This window comes from Echeneis naucrates, chromosome 19, assembly GCF_900963305.1.
Source record: "Echeneis naucrates chromosome 19, fEcheNa1.1, whole genome shotgun sequence".
NCBI lineage: Eukaryota > Metazoa > Chordata > Actinopteri > Carangiformes > Echeneidae > Echeneis > Echeneis naucrates.
In genome coordinates, this window is record NC_042529.1 from 8978879 (window position 1) to 9002733 (window position 23855).

At 40.2% G+C, this 23855-nt stretch overlaps 2 protein-coding genes across 3 annotated transcripts; one reads left to right on the forward strand and one right to left on the reverse strand.

Annotated features, from left to right (window-relative positions):
* Positions 1-1969: 1969 nt before the first annotated feature.
* Positions 1970-12842, forward strand: LOC115059513 (integrin alpha-M-like). 2 transcript variants are annotated; one of them, XM_029527011.1, is made up of 31 exons: positions 1970-2050; positions 2156-2255; positions 3209-3311; positions 3416-3519; positions 3612-3682; positions 3840-3954; positions 5243-5370; positions 5478-5623; positions 5940-6090; positions 6398-6548; positions 6710-6783; positions 6874-6985; positions 7320-7456; positions 7533-7679; positions 7786-7995; positions 8109-8242; positions 8516-8658; positions 8777-8931; positions 9070-9195; positions 9490-9563; positions 9786-9927; positions 10030-10128; positions 10222-10301; positions 10394-10480; positions 10583-10652; positions 10769-10867; positions 10982-11062; positions 11155-11265; positions 11436-11549; positions 11628-11738; positions 11973-12842. In XM_029527011.1, exons 2-31 carry the CDS (start codon positions 2219-2221, stop codon positions 12072-12074), a joined length of 3414 nt encoding a protein of 1137 aa, XP_029382871.1. In that variant the 5' UTR covers positions 1970-2050; positions 2156-2218; the 3' UTR covers positions 12075-12842. The 2 variants fall into 2 exon arrangements, with proteins under 2 accessions (XP_029382871.1, XP_029382870.1); XM_029527010.1 differs by lacking the exon at positions 1970-2050 and having other exon boundaries at positions 2111-2255.
* Positions 12160-19307, reverse strand: LOC115059512 (transmembrane protease serine 9-like). The gene is made up of 20 exons (XM_029527009.1): positions 19178-19307; positions 18827-19089; positions 18576-18721; positions 18175-18487; positions 17866-18028; positions 17515-17783; positions 17254-17399; positions 16853-17165; positions 16544-16706; positions 16193-16455; positions 15942-16087; positions 15541-15853; positions 15232-15394; positions 14881-15149; positions 14615-14760; positions 14262-14526; positions 13994-14165; positions 13641-13906; positions 13398-13507; positions 12160-13289 (listed from the first exon to the last, which is right to left on the reverse strand). Exons 1-20 carry the CDS (start codon positions 19201-19203, stop codon positions 13023-13025), a joined length of 4182 nt encoding a protein of 1393 aa, XP_029382869.1. The 5' UTR covers positions 19204-19307; the 3' UTR covers positions 12160-13022.
* Positions 19308-23855: the final 4548 nt, after the last annotated feature.

Sequence of the window (23855 nt, forward strand, 5' to 3'; positions counted from 1 at the left end):
AAGATCAGGGCGCAACCAGAGATGGCTCATGACATTCAGAGAGCTGGGGCTGGAGTAACAGAGTAGTGGGCAGCCAGTGAAAGGGCAAAGAGTGTGTCAGTGAATGGCAGGGAAAGCAAAAGAGAGATGGACAGTTAATGTAGGCTGAGAAATATGGGGGAAATAGTAGACATGATATAGTTTAAATGGATGAGCAGAGATGGGGGATATTACGTGGAATTATTTGACAGAGAATGATCTGTCCCAAATCCTCCTTCAACAAAAGTATACGCCAGCTTAGCATATCACTGTTCCTGGTATGCATAACACTAGTCAACACTATTCAAACAGGTTTCATGCTATTGAACTGCAGTTAGCTTACAGTTTGCTCTCTCGACTGAGAAGAGCATCTTAGCACCCAGAGGTCATCTGAAAGGGTACGTAGAAGATAACCAGGGCACATGCAGTTTTGTACGAATGACATGCTCACACCCTCACGTAGAGACTCAGAGAGCATGTGACAACATTGCTAACCTGCCTTTAGAAATCCAATCCAGCACCAGCAACACAGTGCACTAATCTTGACCTTTTCTTGACCTTTCTAACTTGTCCTTGCTTGGCAGGAAAGGGTCAAGCAATGAACCTGACGGAGTTTTCACACTTTATATCGCGTTCACATTCTCACTTCGATAGGTGTTGTGAAGTCAAAGTGAAACCCTGACTGAGAGGATGTGAAAGCCCACACAGATCTGCAGCTGGAAGATGGCCAGAGGCTTTGTGCTAAAACTGCCCAATTAACAAGAAGCAGTAGCATGCAGACTTCCTCAACAAATACTGTAGGCTAATGTTTCAAGATGATAAAGAGAAAAAGTGGTTTATTATCTATTTTGGAGAAACAGAGTAGGTTCAAAAGGTTTTGTGTTTTTTGTTTGTTTAAATAGAAACAATAGCCAAGTAATTCTAAAAGTGTGTCTTTCTCTTATATAGCAGTGAGCTCAGCTCCAGAGAATTTTCTCCACATCACTATTGTTATTTTACAAAATCTTAGCTGATTTTTCCTTCTCTATTTGTTTCCACAAACTGTATTGTGTCTGTAATGTGTGTGTTTCACAATCACATTGGGTATGTATTACAAAAAAAAAACAAAAAAAACAACAACAAACAAATAACAACAACAAAAACAAAACTAATGACAAACGTAAAATACCTTGACATTGCATTTCAACAACTCATGGTGTAAATGTGAAGATACTTTTGCATTGTAAAAGGTGACATTCAGCAGGGGAAGTCTCCTGAAAGAGGAAATGTTTTATTTTAAGAGACATTGTACAGCTTGGTTCACTGGTTGTTTTTATAACTCTTATTTACTCTGATGAAGCAGAACTAAACAGTTGATTTCAATAGTTCAATGTTAAACGCAAAGGAGATGCCCTCAACACTGATGAGAAAAGAGAGAACCAACTAAATGCCACAGATTTTTTTTTCTTTTTGCATTGCCACTAAATTAATAAACAAAACAAAACAAAACACTTCCTTCTTGATATGCATTTCTACTTACTTGACTTACTTGAAAAGCGTTTAAAAAAAAAAGCATTCATATAGCCTGGTCAAAGATTAACTTCATTTTCATATATAGAAGAATTTCCAGGACTTTGGCATTTGTTATTAAAATTTTTATGATTTTTTGACAAGGATGACAGGGACGTTTTGTGTTGACAGCTTGTAATTGGCCTTAACTTGTCATCAGTCATAGTGAACGTCAATCAGCTGTCAGGTCCGCCAGACTTCCGGTCCGGGTCGGGGCGGGACTCCTGTTCCCAGCCCATTGTTCATCTGACCACTTCCTTTTGATGGAGAAGGCTGATTAATTAAAAAAAAAAAATACTCCGGAAGATGCGTCTCCGGTCACATTGGATTTATTTGTATCTAAGAAATGTTCCTGTCTGACATGCCTCGCCTTTAAATCGGTCTCAGTGGGGGTTGTCTGTTCTTTGGAAAAAGGATGAAACGATGCCGATATTTTGCAATCAACTGCCAAGTTGTTTAGCGTGTGTTCATCCTAAACAGCCAGGTTTGTCAATAACGTGACCCCTCCCACACATCAGTCCAGTTCCTCTTCCTGCCATGTGGGGTGTTAGCAGTCATCTCATGATTACTGCCGTTTGCTCTCTGACAGCAGAGAAAACTCATTGTTTCCAGACACTTCGCCCTTCAGAGCGTCTTCCATGGGAGTAGTGCAATGGACTGCATGATTACTGCTGCAATATTCTTGTCAGGTAAGACAAAGTTCACCCTCCTCATCATTTTGTCACCACAAATGTTTGTGCCGTCAGTGAAAATATGATCCTGTCATTTTAATGAGTGAAGCTTTGAATTGGTTAAATAAATTGTGTTTAAGTAATGTTCCCATAGCATACATGCCTACTTTTAAAATCCCTAAGGAGCACATGATGAATTATTATACTAGCAATATATATAAAAAACTGACCTCAATGTGGCATCTAGTTCCATTCAAAATGAAATGCCATCAAATATTTCTCTTTCCATCGTTTCTTAAAATTTGTACGTAGTAACTATATCCTAAGAGGTTGTTGTCTCTTGTCAACAACGAAACAACGAAAATAAGTACGAGGACACACTATGAGAGCTGAATGCAGACTTGGGTAACTGTTTGATGTCTTTCAGTGTATATGTACTGAAATATGTACCAAGGCTCAGCAACATAAGTAAAAGCATAACTAGACCTGAATCTTTAAGTTTCATGCTGGTGAAGTCATGTTTTATTGATAAATATATCCCTGACCACAAATTGTCATTTTGAAATATAAATGATACCAAAATTCATTAATATCCATCAGACATATTGGACCAGAGTTAAAGAAAAGCCACACAGTCGTCTTTTAGGGGAATAAATATTTAAATAGCGGGAGGTGAGTCAGAGCCACAGTTTGCATCACACAGGTCATTTTTAGAGAACCCAATGCTTTGGCCAAATAAGGGAAAAGGACGGCTTTACATACAAAACAAAATGTTCATATGGACAGGTGAAAATATCTTCAGGCTTCCCCTTTTTAAGACTGCAATAAATACTACAGAGAAGCACAACTGGCTGAAAATGTTTTTAAACATGCTCTGTGGTGGTATTTGTATTTAAAACAGCCTGGTCATAACCACATGAACATTTTATACACAGTGCTTCATTTGTATATTAACATTTTTTTTTTCTCAGTGTTAAAGACTGCTTCTTGTTTTAATATTGAACCTGTTGCCTGGAAATCATGGAGTCACACACATGCCGGTTTTGGCTACCAGGTGGTGCAAAGAAAGTCTGAGTAAGTTGTTCTCATAACAGACAGGCGTTTCACAATAAAGGAAATAAAAGCTTTATTTGGATTCTCTGTACTCAGTCTGTCACGTCTTGTATTTACTTCCTTAGCGTTCTTGTCAGTGCCCCTCTTCAACAGTCATCACAAAATAGAAGGGGTGAAATATACAAGTGCTCCATTAGTAATCGTGACTGCCAAAATATGCGAGTCAGTGGTATGTAGTCATTGATGTCTAAATGCCGCCCACAGACATTCTCGTATACCATAGATTGTCACTAAGTGTAACAAAAAATTTTTACAACTCAGTGCCAGATTTTGCAGTCAACATGTCCCTTGGTCTGACAATGACAAGAAGTCCTGCTACACAAAGCACTTTGGTGAGTTCATGAAAGGAGAGAGATTTACAGTACATTGTTAAAAACATTACATAAACATTCACTGAAGTCTTCTTGAATTTTTTTTTTTTTTTTTTCGTGTGTGTGTTCCAAGGAAAAAAACCAAAAAAATTGTTCATGTGATCTTGTCCCTGTGCAGGCATGTGGCCCAACCATCCCAAAGGATTGTTCCAGTATCACCATGTACAATGGCGTATGTGTTGAGATAACTCGTAACGATGGTGTACAACCTGCTGTGCCGGATTCTCTTGAAGGTAAATCCAGTGTGCCAAGTTAGAGAAAACACACAAATAACAAAGCTAGGGGTGAAAAAGCCCTGGCCCCCTTACCTTAGCCATCACACCTCCATGCTTTATCCTGACCCAAGCCAAGCCGGTTAGCATTTTGGTTTACACACATTGTCTGCATTTCAGATTTCATAATTACAGTCTAAGAAGGAAGAGGAAATTAAAAACAGAAATATTACATGTATCCATTAACCAAATGCTAATATAGTTGTCTGAGTTTACCTTTTTTTACCGTTTGAATTTTACTTCTTACTTTTAGAAAATATGTAACTCATTGGGGGGAAAAAAGTAAATTTCTCTGCTCTCATGCTGTAACAGATCAAACTGAATTTTGCAGAAGGTATGAACATGATGTCATGCGTGCACAGCAAGGGACCCCAAGCTTGACCCGGCAAGGATAAAGGAGAAAACAGCACAGTAGTTACAGCCTCAGAGGATGTTGTTGCACACTGCAAGATAAGGAGTAGAGACCATTCTTTATGAGACCCACATAGAGAAAATTCACTCATAGCAGCAAGAAATGTAACCAAACATGTAAGAAAAATAGAAACAATAGCATTAACATGAAAAATTTAAATTAAAATTCCTAGACAATAGACAGAACGCAAATACAAATAATCATAAATGAATAATGAAAGAAGAGTTGTAGTTAAAGTGAGTCCTTGGATACATAGTACACACAAGAAGCAAATTACATGGTGCAAATGAATGTCAAATAAGTTCCCCATTTTAATGCCCTCCAGTTTTTTATATCACTCATTGTGAAATCAAGCCTTCAACCCTTCGTGCTTCCATTCCCAAATAAAAAAACAATTAAATGATTTCCAACAATAAACACACAAAAGATAACATTTACAGTAATGAGGATTAATAACCCTTTATTGTCACCATGAATTCTGTATGTAACATGATCAGGGGTGCTGTTTGTGAGAACAAAACTGAGCAAAAGAAAAAGTTGTGACAACAACAATAAAGTCGATCATGGTTGAACTCACGTATTCCTCTGTGCTTCTCATTCACACCTATCCCCCTACATGAATCCTGTGCGCCATAATGATTTGTGTGAACTTACACAAGATGTTACTGATATAATCACCTCAATGCAGGTATAGAGAAAGGCTTTATGTAAGTATTAGTTTAGTTCCAAATCTGTTTGCTATGTAGTGTACATACTGGATACAGAGTAGGTTAAAATGTAGAATGTTGAAATGTATACCAAAGTATGTTTGACTGACTAATCTGACTTGCCTTGTAGAGTGCCGGGCCTCGGCAGACATTGCGTTTCTATTGGATGGTTCAGGCAGCGTAGCTTCCCGGGATTTTAGTAGAATGAAGAGTTTTGTGAAAAGTCTTGTCAGTTCTTTCACTGGAAGAGATACACAGGTAAAGTATTACATTCCTACACATACTGTAGGCAATTTGTGGTGCAATGTTGAACATAATTCTACAATTTGTAATGGTTTTCATGTATTTTTTTTTTCTTTCTGCAGTTTGCAGTTGCCCAGTTTTCTAGGAATCCCACTGTACACTATTACTTTAATAACTTTTTCACATCTGGAAGCTGGGAAGTTAACATTGATAAAATAAAACAAGTCGGAGGAGGAACTCACACAGCTAAAGCCATCAAATTTGTGGTGTAGGTGTTTTTATGATGCATCAAAGTATGATACAACAATATTGATGTTGGACATGAAAACATAGCTGTGTAATATGGGCTATGAAAGGACAACACCTGTGGTTTGTGTGGTTTGGAGAACTGGCAGAGCTAAATGTGAAATATTAAGCTAATATCTTCATATTTTGAATGTGATTACACATATTGTAAAACACAAAAACTGTAAACATCCAGCCCAGTGACGAAAAGTTGAAAAAACAAAAAATAAAATATCCTGTAATATAATTAGTGCACACAAAAAACTTTATTTTAACTGTAATAATTCTTATTTCGACAGCAACGACATCTTCACTTCAACACGTGGTTCCAGATCAAATGTGAAGAAGATCTTGATCGTCATTACTGACGGAGAGTCTAATGACCATAATGATTTAGGAAGTGCAGCAAGTTTAGCTGCACGAAATAATATTGTCCGATTTGCAATTGGGGTAAGTGAACCAAACATGCAGAATGTGTTTTCTTAAACAGGCTGTTTTTTTGTGTTATAGATTACACCGAGATATGAAATCAGTACCAATACTGTCACCAAATGTAATTTGACTACTTGAAGAGTGAGCTTTCCTAAAACCTGTTAGTCAGTAATAAGTATAAATTGTATCTTAATCAAACATTGAATTGAGTATAAATGTATGAATTAATTAGAATTGTATAATTGAATTGATGGTCTTTCTGTGGGTAAAAACTTCATCTTTAAAACTATTATAAAAACTGAAATGTTTTTCTGAACGTGCCCAGGTGGGGGGTGCATTCAATAAACCAAGTGCAAAAGGGGAACTGGACACTATTGCATCTTATCCCCCGAGGGACTATGTGTTTCAAGTGGAGAACTTTAACGCGCTTGACAAGATAAAGCAGAATTTGCAGGACAAAATCTTCTCCATTGAAGGTAAAGATGAAAACACCTTTCAGTCCTATCTATACCTTCATTTGGAATACAGTAAACAGGTTTCAGACCTGAAAACCATTTTTTTGTACATTTGTCAGTTAGAAGACATGAAAATAACTAACAAAGAAGAAATGATAAGTTTGTTCCTTTTGCTGTCACAGGATCTCAATCTGGTGGTGAGTCACTGAAAATGGAAATGGCTCAAGCAGGATTCAGTGCCGCTTTTGTTTCTGGGGTAATTAAAAGCCAAAAACAAAAAGCATTAGTCACAGACACTCACTCGTACACATCTACTGTATAAGTGACAGTTCTGTCTCTGTTGCAGGGAATTCAGATGGGTATGGTTGGTGCCAACCAGTGGAGAGGAGGCTATATGTCATACAAAACAGGCCTGCGTCCTTTTGAGCCCATGTCTATGTTGCCTGACAGCTATCTGGGTAGGAATACTACAGACACACATCTGACGTGTGTTGAAAGTATATTTTTCCACCATTCAAACAATTTTTCCTTAAAGAAAAAGGACTGCATCTTTGAGAAAGATGTCTTCTTTGTCATGTATTTAATTTACACTCACTTCAAAACCATCAATTAGAGAACGTACGTTTAAAGGTAAAAAAAAAAAGGTAAAATGAAGAGTGACCCTTCAGCACGCAGTGATTAACAAGGCAACAAACGGACTGTCTAATTTTGAACACTTCTTATGTCTGCAATGGGTTTAAATAGGTTAAACCTTTCATATATATACATAAAGTGATGGCTTTTGAATTGCAGGTTACTCCATGACAGTTGCTAACACCCAGCGGGGGATCTTGACAGTCCTTGGAGCTCCGAGGTATAATCACATAGGGATTGTGATTGCAGTTGACGCAGAACAAAACCCACAAAAGATTAATCCCTTTCTCTGGCATGTGAGTGTTCACCGATAAGATGACGATGGTTTTCTTACTTTATTTATATCATGATTAATGTATTTTCTTCTTACAGTTTCAGTCTGGTGAATATTTTGGTGCAGAGGTTTGTGCCATGGATGTGGATGGTGACAGCTTTACTGACCTAATCCTCATATCTGCACCCATGTACAAGGAAGATGACAGAGAGGGAAGAGTTTATGTCTGCATATTGACTGGTTTGGTAAGTGGTGTTTTTTCATCTAGTCTCATTAAATTAATCTATTTATACTTTTTTTTTTTTTTTTCATGTTCACAGAAACACTGACACGTCCTTCTGTTTTCACCAGAAAGTTGACTGTCGCTTAGATTCTCCAGAAATACTGAGAGGTGCTGCGTCCGACAAAGGAAGGTTCGGCTCGTCTCTTGCTGTGCTGCCTGATCTCAACAGAGATAGCCTCATGGACTTGGCAGTCGGAGCCCCTCTGGAGAACGACGGTCAAGGCAGCATATACATTTTCCTTGGAGAACGGGGAGGAATCAATGATACTTACTCACAGGTTAGCTGCCTGGAAATGCCAGCAAAGATGAACACGTCCACTGATGTTTTCCATTGCACTTGAAATCTATGCAATTTTGACTTTATCTTACTAAAATTGTTCTTTTTAAATAGAGAATTACTGCTTCTGAAGTCCAGACAGGACTGAAGTTCTTTGGTACATCGATCAGCCAGTTTTCTTTTGACCAGACTGGGGACAGTCTGCCAGACTTAGCGGTGGGTTCAAAGGGAACAGTAGTTTTACTCAGGTGAGTAAAAGGTTTTCTGGTTATTGACTATTATTGTTAATTATCGTGCTGTTTGTAACTTTTCTGTCATCATACAACAATTAGGTGTCTAATCTTGAGGTTTACACCTTCAGGGGTAACTAAACTTTGAAGTATTGTTGTACCTGAGGACAAAACTGTTGGACTGGATTTGATCAGACAGCTAGAATAAGACAAAAGTTTGGTATGCTGTTGGTTAATTAGTGACAAAGCCAGTTTTTTTCTCACGTACTTTCCTGCTCTGTTCGTTTTCAGATCAAAGCCTATAGTGACGGTAGCAGCTGCTCTGACGTTTAGCCCAAAGATAATACCAACTCAAAATACAGATTGTGAAAGGCCACTGCCCGGCACAGCTTCAATCTGCTTTACCATGACCAAACACTCTCCAGTAAACACAGGTTCATCATTTTCTGCTTTTTTTTCTGGACCAAAGAGCCGTAGTCCACCTGTTTGAACTGATGTAAACGTGCACATGAACAACATGTTGTTTAAAATCTCCACTAAAATGTATTCCAGCTGAAGCACGGATAAATTATACTTTAACACTGGATATCACCCGCAAGCCCCCAGGCAACAGAGCTTACCTGGCTGACAAAACACAAGAGGGGGCTGGATCAGTCATTCTGGACTTAACTGAAACAACATGCTCCACAATGCATTTCTCCATGGATGTGAGTTGCGTAACATCTTGTATATCAGGAAAATTACCACAACCCAAAAAGTTCAGACTGGGAAAAAAAAAAAAAAGAAAAATCCATAAAATTCAACACTGACAAAGAGTGCTTCCTGATGATGCTGTGTTCTTGCAGGCCTGCCCAGAAGATGCTCTCAACATACTTTCTAATGAGCTCAAGTTCACTTTTGAAGGTCTGCCGTCCATAACAAATCTCAAACCGTCTCTTTCGCGGCAGGCTCAAACAACAAACATTTATCCTGTAAGGGACCTTTAACGTCACCATTGTCTCTTGTTTTAAATTACAAAGCCATTATTAAAACAGCTTCATTTTGGTTACTACATTGTGCTGAATTAATGTCCTGGTTAATATGTAATTGACCATCATACATAAATGCTAGTTCTACAGTGCTGGGAAAAGAATTAGGAAACATTATTATAATTTTTGTGTAAGTAGGTACATTTCTTTTACTAAAACTTACTTAAACTAAAATGTTGGCCGTTTCCTATAACTTCATCTGAACATGTATGTTCTAATTTTCTCTCTCTCTTCCAGTTAGGGTTTGAAATCAACTGTGGCACTGACAACAAATGTGTGGATGACCTGAGGATAGATTTCAACTTTACCAGGTGAGACTTATTTAGCTTTTTCTTTTCTGCAAGTACAAACATTCACACATTTTTAATTCTGGAGTTGATGAAACAGGAATATTATATTCTGTCATGGTTTTGTGTGTGTGCAATATTTTCCACGGGACATGAAAAAAATTGTTGTTGTTGCGAACAAGCTAAGATGCGGATGTTACAGTTGAACTGGAGGCATTGCGTTTCTCTTTTTCCATGAACGGCCAGTTCCTCAGAGGTTAAAGTGGGCATCGATGAACTTCTGAACGTCACCGTATCACTGCAGAACAGGGGTGAAAACTCATACAACACTCGTGTTGCGCTCACATACCCGGCAAGGCTCTCATACAGGAAGTTCACAAGTTTAAAGGTGAGACAGGAGGATGTAGGAACTTTCAGTTCATCCCTGGACAGTTCCTCTCGTACATCATTCAGCCGTTGTGTTTGATGTGTGCTTTAATGTTTATTACAGGGAAGAATTGAGTGCAACTCATTCGACAGTGAAGATGGCTTATCACAAGGAAAGACGGACTGCACCATTGACAAACCTATTTTCAAGAGCAACACTAATGTCTGTGTTTGTTGTACAGCAGCATCTCTTCCCTTTACCTCAGCTGATCAAACTGTGCAGCCAGTCTGATCTCTCTCATTCACGTCATTTCAGGTTCTCTTTATTGTCTCCTATGGGATCAAGACTGACGCTCAACTTGAGAGGACAATTTATGTCACTGCAAATGCTACCAGGTACTGTTCTGCTGCCTGTGTATACACATTATTGTGCTTACAAGAGTGTGTTTGTGATCACTTGTCTTATTAATTGCACCTCTGTGTTTCAGTGGGAATGAATTTCACTCCAGTTCAAATAAGCTTTACCAAGCAAGAGCGATTGATGTGAAGTACAGCATTTTTATTACAGTTGAGAGGTTTGTGCTTTTCTGTGTGAGATGAAAGAAATGAATCAAACTTTTAAAAATGATTTATTACCCTTTTATTAACACATTTACTATGCCTGTGTTTATGTTTAGTACCCTCAGCTACAACAATTTCACCTATGGAAAGAATGATTTGCAAAAACCACTCAAACAATCAATTTTGGTAAAGTTGTATATGATATATATCAAATTATTATTTTGAGGTTCATTACGTTGATTCTCTTTGGCTTTATAGCTTTTTTTTTTTTAACCTTTAACTATTTTCTACTCTTCATTTAGGTTACAAATGATATCAGAGCGCTGGAATTCACTGTGATGATCAGAGTGCCAATCAAGCTTGGTGATAAAGACATCTGGGTGGATTCAAACAATTTAGAGGTAATGATGTGAAAAATATCTCAAATGCAGATATTTGTGCAACTCCAGCTTGAAGGATGGACACACTTTCATGATGGCATTTTAAACTGACGTGAATTTGTGGCTCAATTTCAGATTCCAGGCTGCCAAAAACAGAGAGTTACACAAGCTAATGTCACCGATTTTGTTGCTCAGATACAGAAAACTAAAGTAGTGGTTAGTACAGCTCTATCATCTACAGTCCATGTATATTCAGAAATGGGCATTAGACTGCTTTACAGTTTCTGCCATCTCTTCATCACTCACAGGACTGCTCGGTCGCCAGCTGCGCAGTGTTCAACTGCACCAAGTTCATGGGAAGACTGGAGAAAAAGGTGTACAGAATCTCAGCTAATATCAGCTCACAGTGGATAGAGCAGGTAACTGACGTGCATGTGTTATATTTAACAAGCGAGGAGTTTCTCATTTATTCACAATGTAAGTGTCACATTTGGGAATGTTTACTATAAAGTGGAACACTATCAGATATAACATTAGACACAAGATCAAGTCAAAATGCTCACTGTATGCGCCTTCATTTCTCAAACAGATTGGACTTAGCTCGGCCAAATTCCTCTTGACCAGCACAGCCACTGTGGAGTACGACAGAAACCAGTACATCTTCTTTTCAACAGTGTCTAATAACAATCCGCCTATTCGTAAGGTGATTACACATTAATGAATATATTTGTGTCCTAATTGCGTTTGAATTTGATATACATTGGGTCATTTCCCTGCTCAGATTGAGGCAGAAATAGAGGTATATCCAGAACCTGACTTCACCAAAGAGATTGTCGGCGGATCACTGGGAGGATTGGCGCTACTACTCTTACTCACTGCTGGCCTTTATAAGGTGAGATGTTGTATGTGAAAGGATTTGGTTTATTTCATGCTTTGTGGAGAGAATGAAGCCAGTATAAGGAGACTTAATGGCCCACTAATAATATGCAAAATGCACCCTGTTAGTCCCTTTTCATTTTCAAATATCTGTCAGTGTCCCTCTCATCTGTTTTGGCTCTTTTCATTCATTTATGATACAGCTCTTGTGTAATATTGCTCTATAACTTTGTTTGTTTAATACTCTCAGGCTGGATTTTTCAAGAGTAAATACAAACAGATGATGAACGAAAGTGGAGAACAAGGGGCGGGCCCCGAGGCTGATGAAGGTGGAATCACACAACAAGGATGAAATCTATTTTCCCACTGGATACAATACATTCTCATATGATTCCCAATATTTTCTTTAATAGTTTCGAAAACCTGGGGTCAGGACCCATAGCAAGGTGTCAAAAAATCTTTTCTTTGTTAAAAATATGGTGTGGTTAAACCTTTTCAGGCCACTAAAGTCTTACACCATGTGGTAGCTGATCACAGGTAGACAAAAAGGTTGGGAACCAAATCCAAATAAAGTTTAGGAATTAAATAGAGTACGTTATATATTACATGGTGAGTGATTTTGAACAAAGCTCGAGTTATCCAGACAGGTTATTTTGAGAGGCTTCTGCAGACGTTGAACTGCTGAATAGAGAGACGGTTGGTCAACACTTCTGTTGTTGCAAATTAGGTGTGTCAATTTCTGCATTTTGTAAGAAAATTCAACGGTATATTACATAAGGTATGGCAAAAACACGTTCTGCTTAAGAGCTTACTGTACCTGCTAAAATAGGTCTATTTGAGGCATCTTTTATCTTTTTTTACTTTAAACTATATTTGTATAATGGGGAAAATTGCTGTTGGCTTCACGGAAACGTACATAGAAGAGGTTAAGAGAATAATTCATGTGATATACATGTTTTATGCTTCATCTGTATTTATTCAATACTGAGTGTTCCATTTAATTCTGACCTCATAAATGACTAACCCAAAGAAATCCAGTACGATGGAAAAGAATATAAAAATATTATAAAACACTCAACACTTTCATTCAACTGCATTAAAGAAAATACAATTAAAATGACATTTTCCTATATATATGAATTTTGGCAAAATATGTTTTGTTATTAAAAAAATCATCTCATTGTTTATCCCCTTTAGTTTTTCCTGAGTATCATTTACAGTGGAGGTATATTGTCAAAGCTGTTGGTCAGCTTTACGAAAGAGCAATAATGAATTGCTTCAACAATCCCCAAACACAAACCTAACTCCATGACAACAGGAAGACTGAGGTGATGGTGATAGTAAAAGCAAAGGAGAACGAAATTGTAAAACCTGGTGCATTTCCTGATGTAGCTGCTGCAGCGGACGGCATGTTGCTAACTGTCTCCTTCAAGAAGGATTCAAATCTTGAAGTCTTAGCAAAGACCTGAATGTCTGAATTGGCTGATTTACTTCCACCTCTTGTCACAATAGCCACCTGGAACCAAGTAGAGCCCAAGCTGCACAGGAGAGGGCTGCCTGTGTCCCCCTGTGGGCAAGAAAAAAGGATTTACATTCAGCAACCGGTCCAACGGCTGATGAGCAGTGAAAAAAAAAACCCAGAAAAAAACTACAGGATAGAAAAATTTGATTCTACCTGTTGAAGGTCCATGGTATGAGTGCAAATGTTCTCTGAATCAGAAACCTTCCCACAACATGCCACTTGAGATTCAAGTTCACGAAGACCAGAGCCATCTTGATCATTCTCTAGAAAAAGCCCATTTACACACAAGTTCAGTTTTGTGAGTCACCAATCTACAGTATGACTTGTAAGTGATGACAGAACAACGAAAGAGCCACTGAAATTACACAAATTCTAGAAAAATTCACAAACCCTTACCGTTGCTCTTAATGCCTCTTCCCCAGCCTGCTACCCAGCATTGACTACCAACAGGAAACGATCTTTCATTGTTCATGTCCAGACACACAGGCTGGATATAATCACTGTAGCTGACTGGCTTATCCAGCTGCACCAGAGCAATGTTGGAGCCTGGCATTTTGCTCACTGTAATGTCTTCAACATTAACAGACATCTCAAACTCCTCAAATCCGTTTTCATGTTTGCGGCCAAGAAACGCTTTCCACTCACGGACATCTGGATTGTGGCTGTGAGGAGGATAAAATATAGCCTCAGATATGCACAATGGGAAATATCTCCAATAAGTAATCAATTTAAATAAATTTAGGTCTTACTTTGAGAAGCACTGGTCAGAGGTGAGGACAAATGTATCAGTGATAAGGCTTCCTCCACATGTGTGGGCCCCATTTTTGTGGAGACTCACGATCCAGGGCCAATTACCTTCAGACTCAAGACTGTTGTTCCCAACTTTATGACTTTTCATTGGAGAAAAGCCACACACTGCCCCTTAATGAAAAAATGTTATTTCAGAATGCCCAAATTCAATTACAGACAAGCTAAACAAATCAAATACTGGAATGAGAAGAAAAAAAATGCACTTACTTTCAGGAATGGTTGGGATAGAAGTAAAAGGTAGTGGGAGACCAAGACAGGTGAAGCTGCTGTCAGCATCCATCCCATTGGAGGTGAACCGGACAAAGCCTGGTTTATCAGAGTCAATGAGGGAGTCGATCCAGGACTGGTAACTGGACACTCTGGAGTAGACTCCTGGCAGATTGGGACGAGCACAGCCAAAACCAAAACTAACTATTCCAGACTGGACCCAGACGGGGCCCTGCTTGCTCACCATTGGCCCTCCTGAGTCCCCCTGAGGAGATGAAGTGGACACATGAGAGAAATTGAAGAAACCCTCAACACGTTCAGTAACAAGTGACAGATGAAAAGCAGCAGCTGACCTGACATGAGTCTTTGCCTCCTGCCAGAAGACCAGCACAGATCATGTTGTCTGTGACTGTCCCGACTCCATTGAGACAGTTACACTGCCTGTTTCCCAGAACCGGCACTTCCACCTCTTGTAGAGTTGCAGGGAACGGCAGGGGCTCTGAAAGACCACCAAGAGGAGGAAGCATTCAGACACTCACCTTCAGATCATATCATCCTGAGACAAATCTACATAACAGCACAGCACAGCACAGCACAGCACAGCACAGAGCAGACTCACCTCCCTCCTGGACTGTTCCCCAGCCAGTGACCCAGCTGTCAGTACCATTGTTGAACACACTGCCACTGGCTGCCAGACACACGGGTCTGATGAAGTCTGTGAACTCCACCGGTGAGGAGAGTCTGAGCAGAGCGATGTCGTTGTCGTTGGTCTCTCTGTTGTAGTTTGGATGTATAATGATCCTGGCAACAGTTGTGGACACTTCGTTTGGGTTTGTTCCCTGCAGGTTCTGACGGCCCAGAGAAACCCGCCATCCAGACGTACTTGTAGTCAAGACAAAATGACAAATGTTGGTTAGTTTTCAGATGAAAAGCACAGAAATGTTTCCCGTATCACACAGTAGTTACCAACCTGAAGAAGCAGTGGGCAGCAGTCATCACCCAATTTCTGTTGATCAGGGAACCACCACAAATATGGCTGCCAAACCTCTGCAGACTAACCTGCCAGGGCCAACTTCCAGGTGGAGCATCTTCACCTCCAACTATCCTGGTGTTCAGAGGCGTGATGCCGCACACTGCAATCAGATGTGTTAGAAGAAGTTCATGTTATATTCACCACAGTCACTTTCACAAGTTGGGTCACAGTTCATTTACTGTGTTAAAAAGAGGCAGAACGACCTGTATTGTGTTTTCTATAATCTGTTGGAATCGGGACTCTTACATTCAGCACTTGATACGCTGGCTGATGAATCTGTGGTTGTTGTTGGTCCTGCAGTAACAGCAGTCGCAGTAATAACAGGAGGTGGGAGACCAAGACAGGTGAAGCTGCTGTCAGCATCCATCCCATTGGACGTGAACCGGACAAAGCCTGGTTTATCAGAGTCAATGAGGGAGTCGATCCAGGACTGGTAACTGGACACTCTGGAGTAGACTCCTGGCAGATTGGGACGAGCACAGCCAAAACCAAAACTAACTATTCCAGACTGGACCCAGACGGGGCCCTGCTTGCTCACCATTGGCCCTCCTGAGTCCCCCTGAGGAGATGAAGTGGACACATGAGAGAAATTGAAGAAACCCTCAACACGTTCAGCAACAAGTGACAGATGAAAAGCAGCAGCTGACCTGACATGAGTCTTTGCCTCCTGCCAGAAGACCAGCACAGATCATGTTGTCTGTGACTGTCCCGACTCCATTGAGACAGTTACACTGCCTGTTTCCCAGAACCGGCACTTCCACCTCTTGTAGAGTTGCAGGGAACGGCAGGGGCTCTGAAAGACCACCAAGAGGAGGAAGCATTCAGACACTCCCCTTCAGATCATATCATCCTGAGACAAATCTACATAACAGCACAGCACAGCACAGAGCAGACTCACCTCCCTCCTGGACTGTTCCCCAGCCAGTGACCCAGCTGTCAGTACCATTGTTGAACACACTGCCACTGGCTGCCAGACACACGGGTCTGATGAAGTCTGTGAACTCCACCGGTGAGGAGAGTCTGAGCAGAGCGATGTCGTTGTCGTTGGTCTCTCTGTTGTAGTTTGGATGTATAATGATCCTGGCAACAGTTGTGGACACTTCGTTTGGGTTTGTTCCCTGCAGGTTCTGACGGCCCAGAGAAACCCGCCATCCAGACGTACTTGTAGTCAAGACAAAATGACAAATGTTGGTTAGTTTTCAGATGAAAAGCACAGAAATGTTTCCCGTATCACACAGTAGTTACCAACCTGAAGAAGCAGTGGGCAGCAGTCATCACCCAATTTCTGTTGATCAGGGAACCACCACAAATATGGCTGCCAAACCTCTGCAGACTAACCTGCCAGGGCCAACTTCCAGGTGGAGCATCTTCACCTCCAACTATCCTGGTGTTCAGAGGCGTGATGCCGCACACTGCAATCAGATGTGTTAGAAGAAGTTCATGTTATATTCACCACAGTCACTTTCACAAGTTGGGTCACAGTTCATTTACTGTGTTAAAAAGAGGCAGAACGACCTGTATTGTGTTTTCTATAATCTGTTGGAATCGGGACTCTTACATTCAGCACTTGATACGCTGGCTGATGAATCTGTGGTTGTTGTTGGTCCTGCAGTAACAGCAGTCGCAGTAATAACAGGAGGTGGGAGACCAAGACAGGTGAAGCTGCTGTCAGCATCCATCCCATTGGACGTGAACCGGACAAAGCCTGGTTTATCAGAGTCAATGAGGGAGTCGATCCAGGACTGGTAACTGGACACTCTGGAGTAGACTCCTGGCAGATTGGGACGAGCACAGCCAAAACCAAAACTAACTATTCCAGACTGGACCCAGACGGGGCCCTGCTTGCTCACCATTGGCCCTCCTGAGTCCCCCTGAGGAGATGAAGTGGACACATGAGAGAAATTGAAGAAACCCTCAACACGTTCAGCAACAAGTGACAGATGAAAAGCAGCAGCTGACCTGACATGAGTCTTTGCCTCCTGCCAGAAGACCAGCACAGATCATGTTGTCTGTGACTGTCCCGACTCCATTGAGACAGTTACACTGCCTGTTTCCCAGAACCGGCACTTCCACCTCTTGTAGAGTTGCAGGGAACGGCAGGGGCTCTGAAAGACCACCAAGAGGAGGAAGCATTCAGACACTCCCCTTCAGATCATATCATCCTGAGACAAATCTACATAACAGCACAGCACAGCACAGCACAGCACAGAGCAGACTCACCTCCCTCCTGGACTGTTCCCCAGCCAGTGACCCAGCTGTCAGTACCATTGTTGAACACACTGCCACTGGCTGCCAGACACACAGGTCTGATGAAGTCTGTGAACTCCACCGGTGAGGAGAGTCTGAGCAGAGCGATGTCGTTGTCGTTGGTCTCTCTGTTGTAGTTTGGATGTATAATGATCCTGGCAACAGTTGTGGACACTTCGTTTGGGTTTGTTCCCTGCAGGTTCTGACGGCCCAGAGAAACCCGCCATCCAGACGTACTTGTAGTCAAGACAAAATGACAAATGTTGGTTAGTTTTCAGATGAAAAGCACAGAAATGTTTCCTGTATCACACAGTAGTTACCAACCTGAAGAAGCAGTGGGCAGCAGTCATCACCCAATTTCTGTTGATCAGGGAACCACCACAAATATGGCTGCCAAACCTCTGCAGACTAACCTGCCAGGGCCAACTTCCAGGTGGAGCATCTTCACCTCCAACTATCCTGGTGTTCAGAGGCGTGATGCCGCACACTGCAATCAGATGTGTTAGAAGAAGTTCATGTTATATTCACCACAGTCACTTTCACAAGTTGGGTCACAGTTCATTTACTGTGTTAAAAAGAGGCAGAACGACCTGTATTGTGTTTTCTATAATCTGTTGGAATCGGGACTCTTACATTCAGCACTTGATACGCTGGCTGATGAATCTGTGGTTGTTGTTGGTCCTGCAGTAACAGCAGTCGCAGTAATAACAGGAGGTGGGAGACCAAGACAGGTGAAGCTGCTGTCAGCATCCATCCCATTGGACGTGAACCGGACAAAGCCTGGTTTATCAGAGTCAATGAGGGAGTCGATCCAGGACTGGTAACTGGACACTCTGGAGTAGACTCCTGGCAGATTGGGACGAGCACAGCCAAAACCAAAACTAACTATTCCAGACTGGACCCAGACGGGGCCCTGCTTGCTCACCATTGGCCCTCCTGAGTCCCCCTGAGGAGATGAAGTGGACACATGAGAGAAATTGAAGAAACCCTCAACACGTTCAGCAACAAGTGACAGATGAAAAGCAGCAGCTGACCTGACATGAGTCTTTGCCTCCTGCCAGAAGACCAGCACAGATCATGTTGTCTGTGACTGTCCCGACTCCATTGAGACAGTTACACTGCCTGTTTCCCAGAACCGGCACTTCCACCTCTTGTAGAGTTGCAGGGAACGGCAGGGGCTCTGAAAGACCACCAAGAGGAGGAAGCATTCAGACACTCCCCTTCAGATCATATCATCCTGAGACAAATCTACATAACAGCACAGCACAGCACAGAGCAGACTCACCTCCCTCCTGGACTGTTCCCCAGCCAGTGACCCAGCTGTCAGTACCATTGTTGAACACACTGCCACTGGCTGCCAGACACACGGGTCTGATGAAGTCTGTGAACTCCACCGGTGAGGAGAGTCTGAGCAGAGCGATGTCGTTGTCGTTGGTCTCTCTGTTGTAGTTTGGATGTATAATGATCCTGGCAACAGTTGTGGACACTTCGTTTGGGTTTGTTCCCTGCAGGTTCTGACGGCCCAGAGAAACCCGCCATCCAGACGTACTTGTAGTCAAGACAAAATGACAAATGTTGGTTAGTTTTCAGATGAAAAGCACAGAAATGTTTCCCGTATCATACAGTAGTTACCAACCTGAAGAAGCAGTGGGCAGCAGTCATCACCCAATTTCTGTTGATCAGGGAACCACCACAAATATGGCTGCCAAACCTCTGCAGACTAACCTGCCAGGGCCAACTTCCAGGTGGAGCATCTTCACCTCCAACTATCCTGGTGTTCAGAGGCGTGATGCCACATACTGGAAATGAGTAATGGGGCAACATCCAAAAAGACAGTGTGTCAAATTACTCAAAAGGAGAAATAGACTGCTTCTTTTGTTTGTGATAAAAAAAAAAAAAAAATTAAAACAGATAAACAATAGGTTCCTACCCGTAAGCTGAGCATGTGATTCTGTAGAAGAGATAACGCCAGCAGGTTAGTCACAGTTTTCTGAGTTGTCTCACTATTTCCAGGATAATACTCCATCTGATTTGGATGACTGATTTTGTAGACCCTGATCTTGGAATCTATTTCTAATCTAATTTGGTGTTTTAATGATTATTTTTAGAAAACAAAATAAATAAATAAATAAATAAAGTAAAAATACATTGGTACACAATACAAAGCTAGAGATCATGTTTTTTGCAACCATTTTTGGCTAACAATTTTTGATCAAAAAGTAATAAACTGAATATCTGCACTGTTAAAAAATATCTATCCATCTTTTAAAATATGTTAATTTAACCTTTATGACAAGAAAAATTGTTTGTTGTCTAACTTAGACCTCATTTTAGTGTAAAGCTTCTGGATGTAAAATTTATCATAATCATAACATTAGAAAATGTTATTTTCTAATTCTATAATGTGTTTCAAGATGATACACCATCAAATCTAAAACTCCCCTCCTTATATGAATTTGAGTTGGATACTTTAGAGTTTAATTATTTTAGTCATGTAATGGATTTTGAAAATATCAGTATAGAAAATGAGTTTAATATATCTAAAATAATAAGCCAAATCAATCAAGTGCTTTATATTCTAATTTTCTAAAGTTGAAGAATCTGTTCTTAATTTCATATGACCTGAGGCCACTCCTTTTGAACCAGAGGTACGATGAAAACAGGGAAAAGATTTTAAGCATAATTTCTTCATAGTGCCAATTTCATGAGCAGCTGCAGATTATAAAAAAAAAAAAAAATATATATATATATATATATATACATACACACACATATATATCATCATAAATCTGACCTACCTTTAAGAAAAAGACCCATTAGAGTCAGTAAGCAGAAACATCTCCTGAGAGCCATCGTTTGACTGCTCTTGAGTTCATGAAAGTCATCAATTGTCACTTGTTATATGTTTGGTTTGACAGGTTGCCTTCAATAAGATGTGCTCCTCCCACTGGGATCCCTGAATAATCCTAACCCTAGTTAGTTAGTTTGTTCTCTCTTCTTAGTTTCTGGAAAAAAGCCAAGACCAGAACAGTGATGCAGTGTATTATTATGTTGTAAGATGTGTGCTGCCCTAACTTTAAACGTTAATCTTTCCATGATTTGTTGTGCACGAACAGAGAGGGCCTAACCCTGTTCTTTAGTGTGTGTGTGTGTGTGTGTGCCAATCCAAGAACAAAACGGAGAGAAATGTCACATTTGTTCCCTGAATAAACCGAGTGTGACAGAGTAAATACCTGAGATGTCACACTATTGAAAAGGCTACAGTGGAACATATTTATGACACTGATTGCGGAATAATAATGTGTTTCAGAAGAACTAATATTTCAGAGGCAAAACACATGCAAGTCATGTCACTTGGTGTTGTGTGTATACAACCTGTTGATGTGATTCCTCTGTCACAATGATACAATCAGACTAGTCATGACATGTGTGGCTCATTATTTAAAAATACATGCATTTTTAATATTTACAATCAGATTAAAATAAATACATCCTCAGCATGGTGTCAGGAGATTGAATTGGTAGTACTAACATTCATCTTGACGAATCCAAAATCGTCTATTCTATCTCTTAACACGAACGAGCACTTATTTATTTGTTCAGTTTACTTAAAAGTAGCAGACAGGGGTAAGATGGGATTTGTTGAGCAGAAATTATTATTCAGCTGGACGTTTACACAGCACCACTGACTATTGTGCTGTACTTGAGTCAGTCTTTTAGAACCCTCTAGGGTCATTGTGGCGTGAATATTTACATCAGCCACTATTTTTAGTTTTATTCAAGTGAAATTATGCATTTCAACAGAAATATGGTTATATAAGACAGTCACATAACATGTCTGGCACATTGTGTGACACTTGGATCACCTTTGTACCAATTAGGTGCTCTGTCATGTTAGCATTCATATCGCACTTCCTGGTAGATGTTCAAATCTTTCATTATTAATAAATAAATAATTAAAATTAGAATAGCAGCAGCCCAGTTTTCCTGTTCAATGGTTTCTTCTTCCCTGATCTATTGCTTGGTGATTCCCTAATCTTTTTTAAATTAATATTTGCTTGAGACTGGCACCAGCTTGAGGCGTGATTTATATTTATTTTGAATTTACTGATTTGCAGAATGGGTCGCAGCTCTCACTAAGTCATAATGAAGACAAAAGGTGACAAAAAGTGACAGGATTATGAATTAGAAGCAGCATTTTGAACAAGGGCTGACAGCCAGGAAAAAAAAATTATCATGATGATTAAGTTACTTTAACACAATAGATCTATTCCTACACAGCAAATAAAGGAAGAGAATTATAGTTTTTTTCTGCAGCCAAGAAATACTCACAGTTTTACTCATTCTCAGGGCAAAGACAAACATCCATTGTCATCTGTAACTATTAGTAGCGACGAGGAAAAGAAGATTTCTATGATGACTGGAAGATTAACATTTGTCAACTGAGTGAGTGACTGTTTGTAAGACTGCTAATGGAAAACTTTGCAGCTGGGAACTGTGTGAAAGGGGGTACAAAAGAGAGTAAATAATGCACAAACTTTTGTCAGCAGGACTACACAGCAGTTGAGATGGGAAACAAAACAAAGGAAGAACCCATAAATGTACTGCCTATGATTGATATTAAATAATTATGACTTGTCTTTTTGAACGCCATTTAAGTTGTGATTTTATGATTACAAGAACTGGTAACTGTACAAGAACTGAATGCTGTACATTCATACTGAAAGTGTTCGCCCGAGAAAGTCAGCCAAAAGAGGAAACTGGAGTTGAATGTCACCTCAAGTAATGAAGCCTGAAAGGACATTGTGCGAAACAGCCTTTGGGGGATGCCATTCTTTTCAGGTTGAGCAGGTGAAGCAAGTGATTCCCTTTCAAAAGTCTTGGCCTTTTGCATTCTTTATTCTTTACATATTTGTTTAAAAAAAAAAAAATGTTTCCAGTCAATTAACAGTCACTCCACTCATCGACTATCCATCTCCCTGTTGTGTTTACCTGCAGTACAATTAGTCAATATTTGAAAAAGCTTTCCAGGAGCATCTTTTTAGAAAAACAGTTTTACGGAATGTTCTCACACCAAAGATATAATCTGTGTGCCATGATTTAACAAAGTGGCTTTTCAGTCACATTGTTTGATTGTGCAATTCCGGGGGGGGGGGGGGGGCATTGCATGTAATGAGCACGTAGACAATGACTTATCTGACGCCTTGATGACACTGAGGCCGATGATAGCAGAGGTGTCACACTGCAGAGTCACACAGCATTACTGAGGTAATGATTACGACTATAGAGCAACCCAATACTGAGACAAGGAAGATTCACATGTAACCAGAATGACCATGACAACCATTTTCAGGCAGAAATTCATATTAATAGTACAGCTACTGGAGCGTGTCAATGAAATTTCATGAAAGTTCATAAACCATTAGCACTTATTTGCATCACCACCAATTAGTAGATGTTTAACTGGATATTAACATTAACACAATTAATTAATGTGTCTAATAGGATATCCATTATATTTATAGATTGAATTAATTTGACATGGATGAAGATAGAAAAGTCATAATGTATCAGTTTGCTTTTCTATGTTACCTGTGGACTTGGGTTCAATCCATCCATCCAGTGGGCTGACACTGAGGGTGGACAGAGTCAACTGAGAGTTCCAAATAAATGTAAACGTGAATATCTCTGGCCTGCGTGACGAATGGGGGAACCCACTGTGGGAGAGACACAGTGAGAACATGCAAACTGCACAAAGAAAAGGTGCAGATCCAGGTTCGAATGCAGAACCCTCTACCTGTGAGGCAACAGTGCAAACCACTGTTCCACTGTGCTCACTTCTGTACAATCTACACTTTAAACTTACCTCGACTTTGGCTGATCATCTGCTCACTTCAATTGAATAATGTTGTTCAAATCCATAGAAGACAAGCCAACATTACTTTTATCGTTTACATCCTATTTGTCTAGTCTACAATTGCTCAAGATGTCACTGTGCTTCCTCCTAGCAAAACCTTGAGATTGCATATGAAACTCTATTCAGCAGGGCAACTAGATAAATGTACATAGGCGAGCTTAAGAATTTCTGGATTCAGTTACAAACTGATCGTCCAGTCGAGTCTTTTAAATGGCATAACTATTTGTTTCGGCTTTTGAAACAATGTCGACAGAATTTTCCTATTGCAGCTAAACACTTGTGTGAGTTTTGTTTCTTGATATATTATTTCATAGAATTTATAGAAGCATTGTTGGCAAAAAGAGTTTGACTCAAATACATCTCTAGCCAAGAGAAGGAACAGTAAGGGTACATAACT

Coding starts and splice junctions, on each gene's coding strand:
- LOC115059512 (XM_029527009.1), bottom strand. CDS start 19,203: ATGACTGCTGCCCACTGCTTCTTCAG. Junction 18,722..18,826: donor GGGAACAGTCCAGGAGGGAG/GTGAGTCTGCTC, acceptor GTGGTCTTTCAG/AGCCCCTGCCGTTCCCTGCA. Junction 15,395..15,540: donor CAGCGTATCAAGTGCTGAAT/GTAAGAGTCCCG, acceptor ATCTGATTGCAG/TGTGCGGCATCACGCCTCTG.
- LOC115059513 (XM_029527011.1), top strand. CDS start 2,219: ATGGACTGCATGATTACTGCTGCAATATTCTTGTCAG. Junction 3,520..3,611: donor CCAAAATATGCGAGTCAGTG/GTATGTAGTCAT, acceptor TTTACAACTCAG/TGCCAGATTTTGCAGTCAAC. Junction 7,457..7,532: donor TTAATCCCTTTCTCTGGCAT/GTGAGTGTTCAC, acceptor TTCTTCTTACAG/TTTCAGTCTGGTGAATATTT.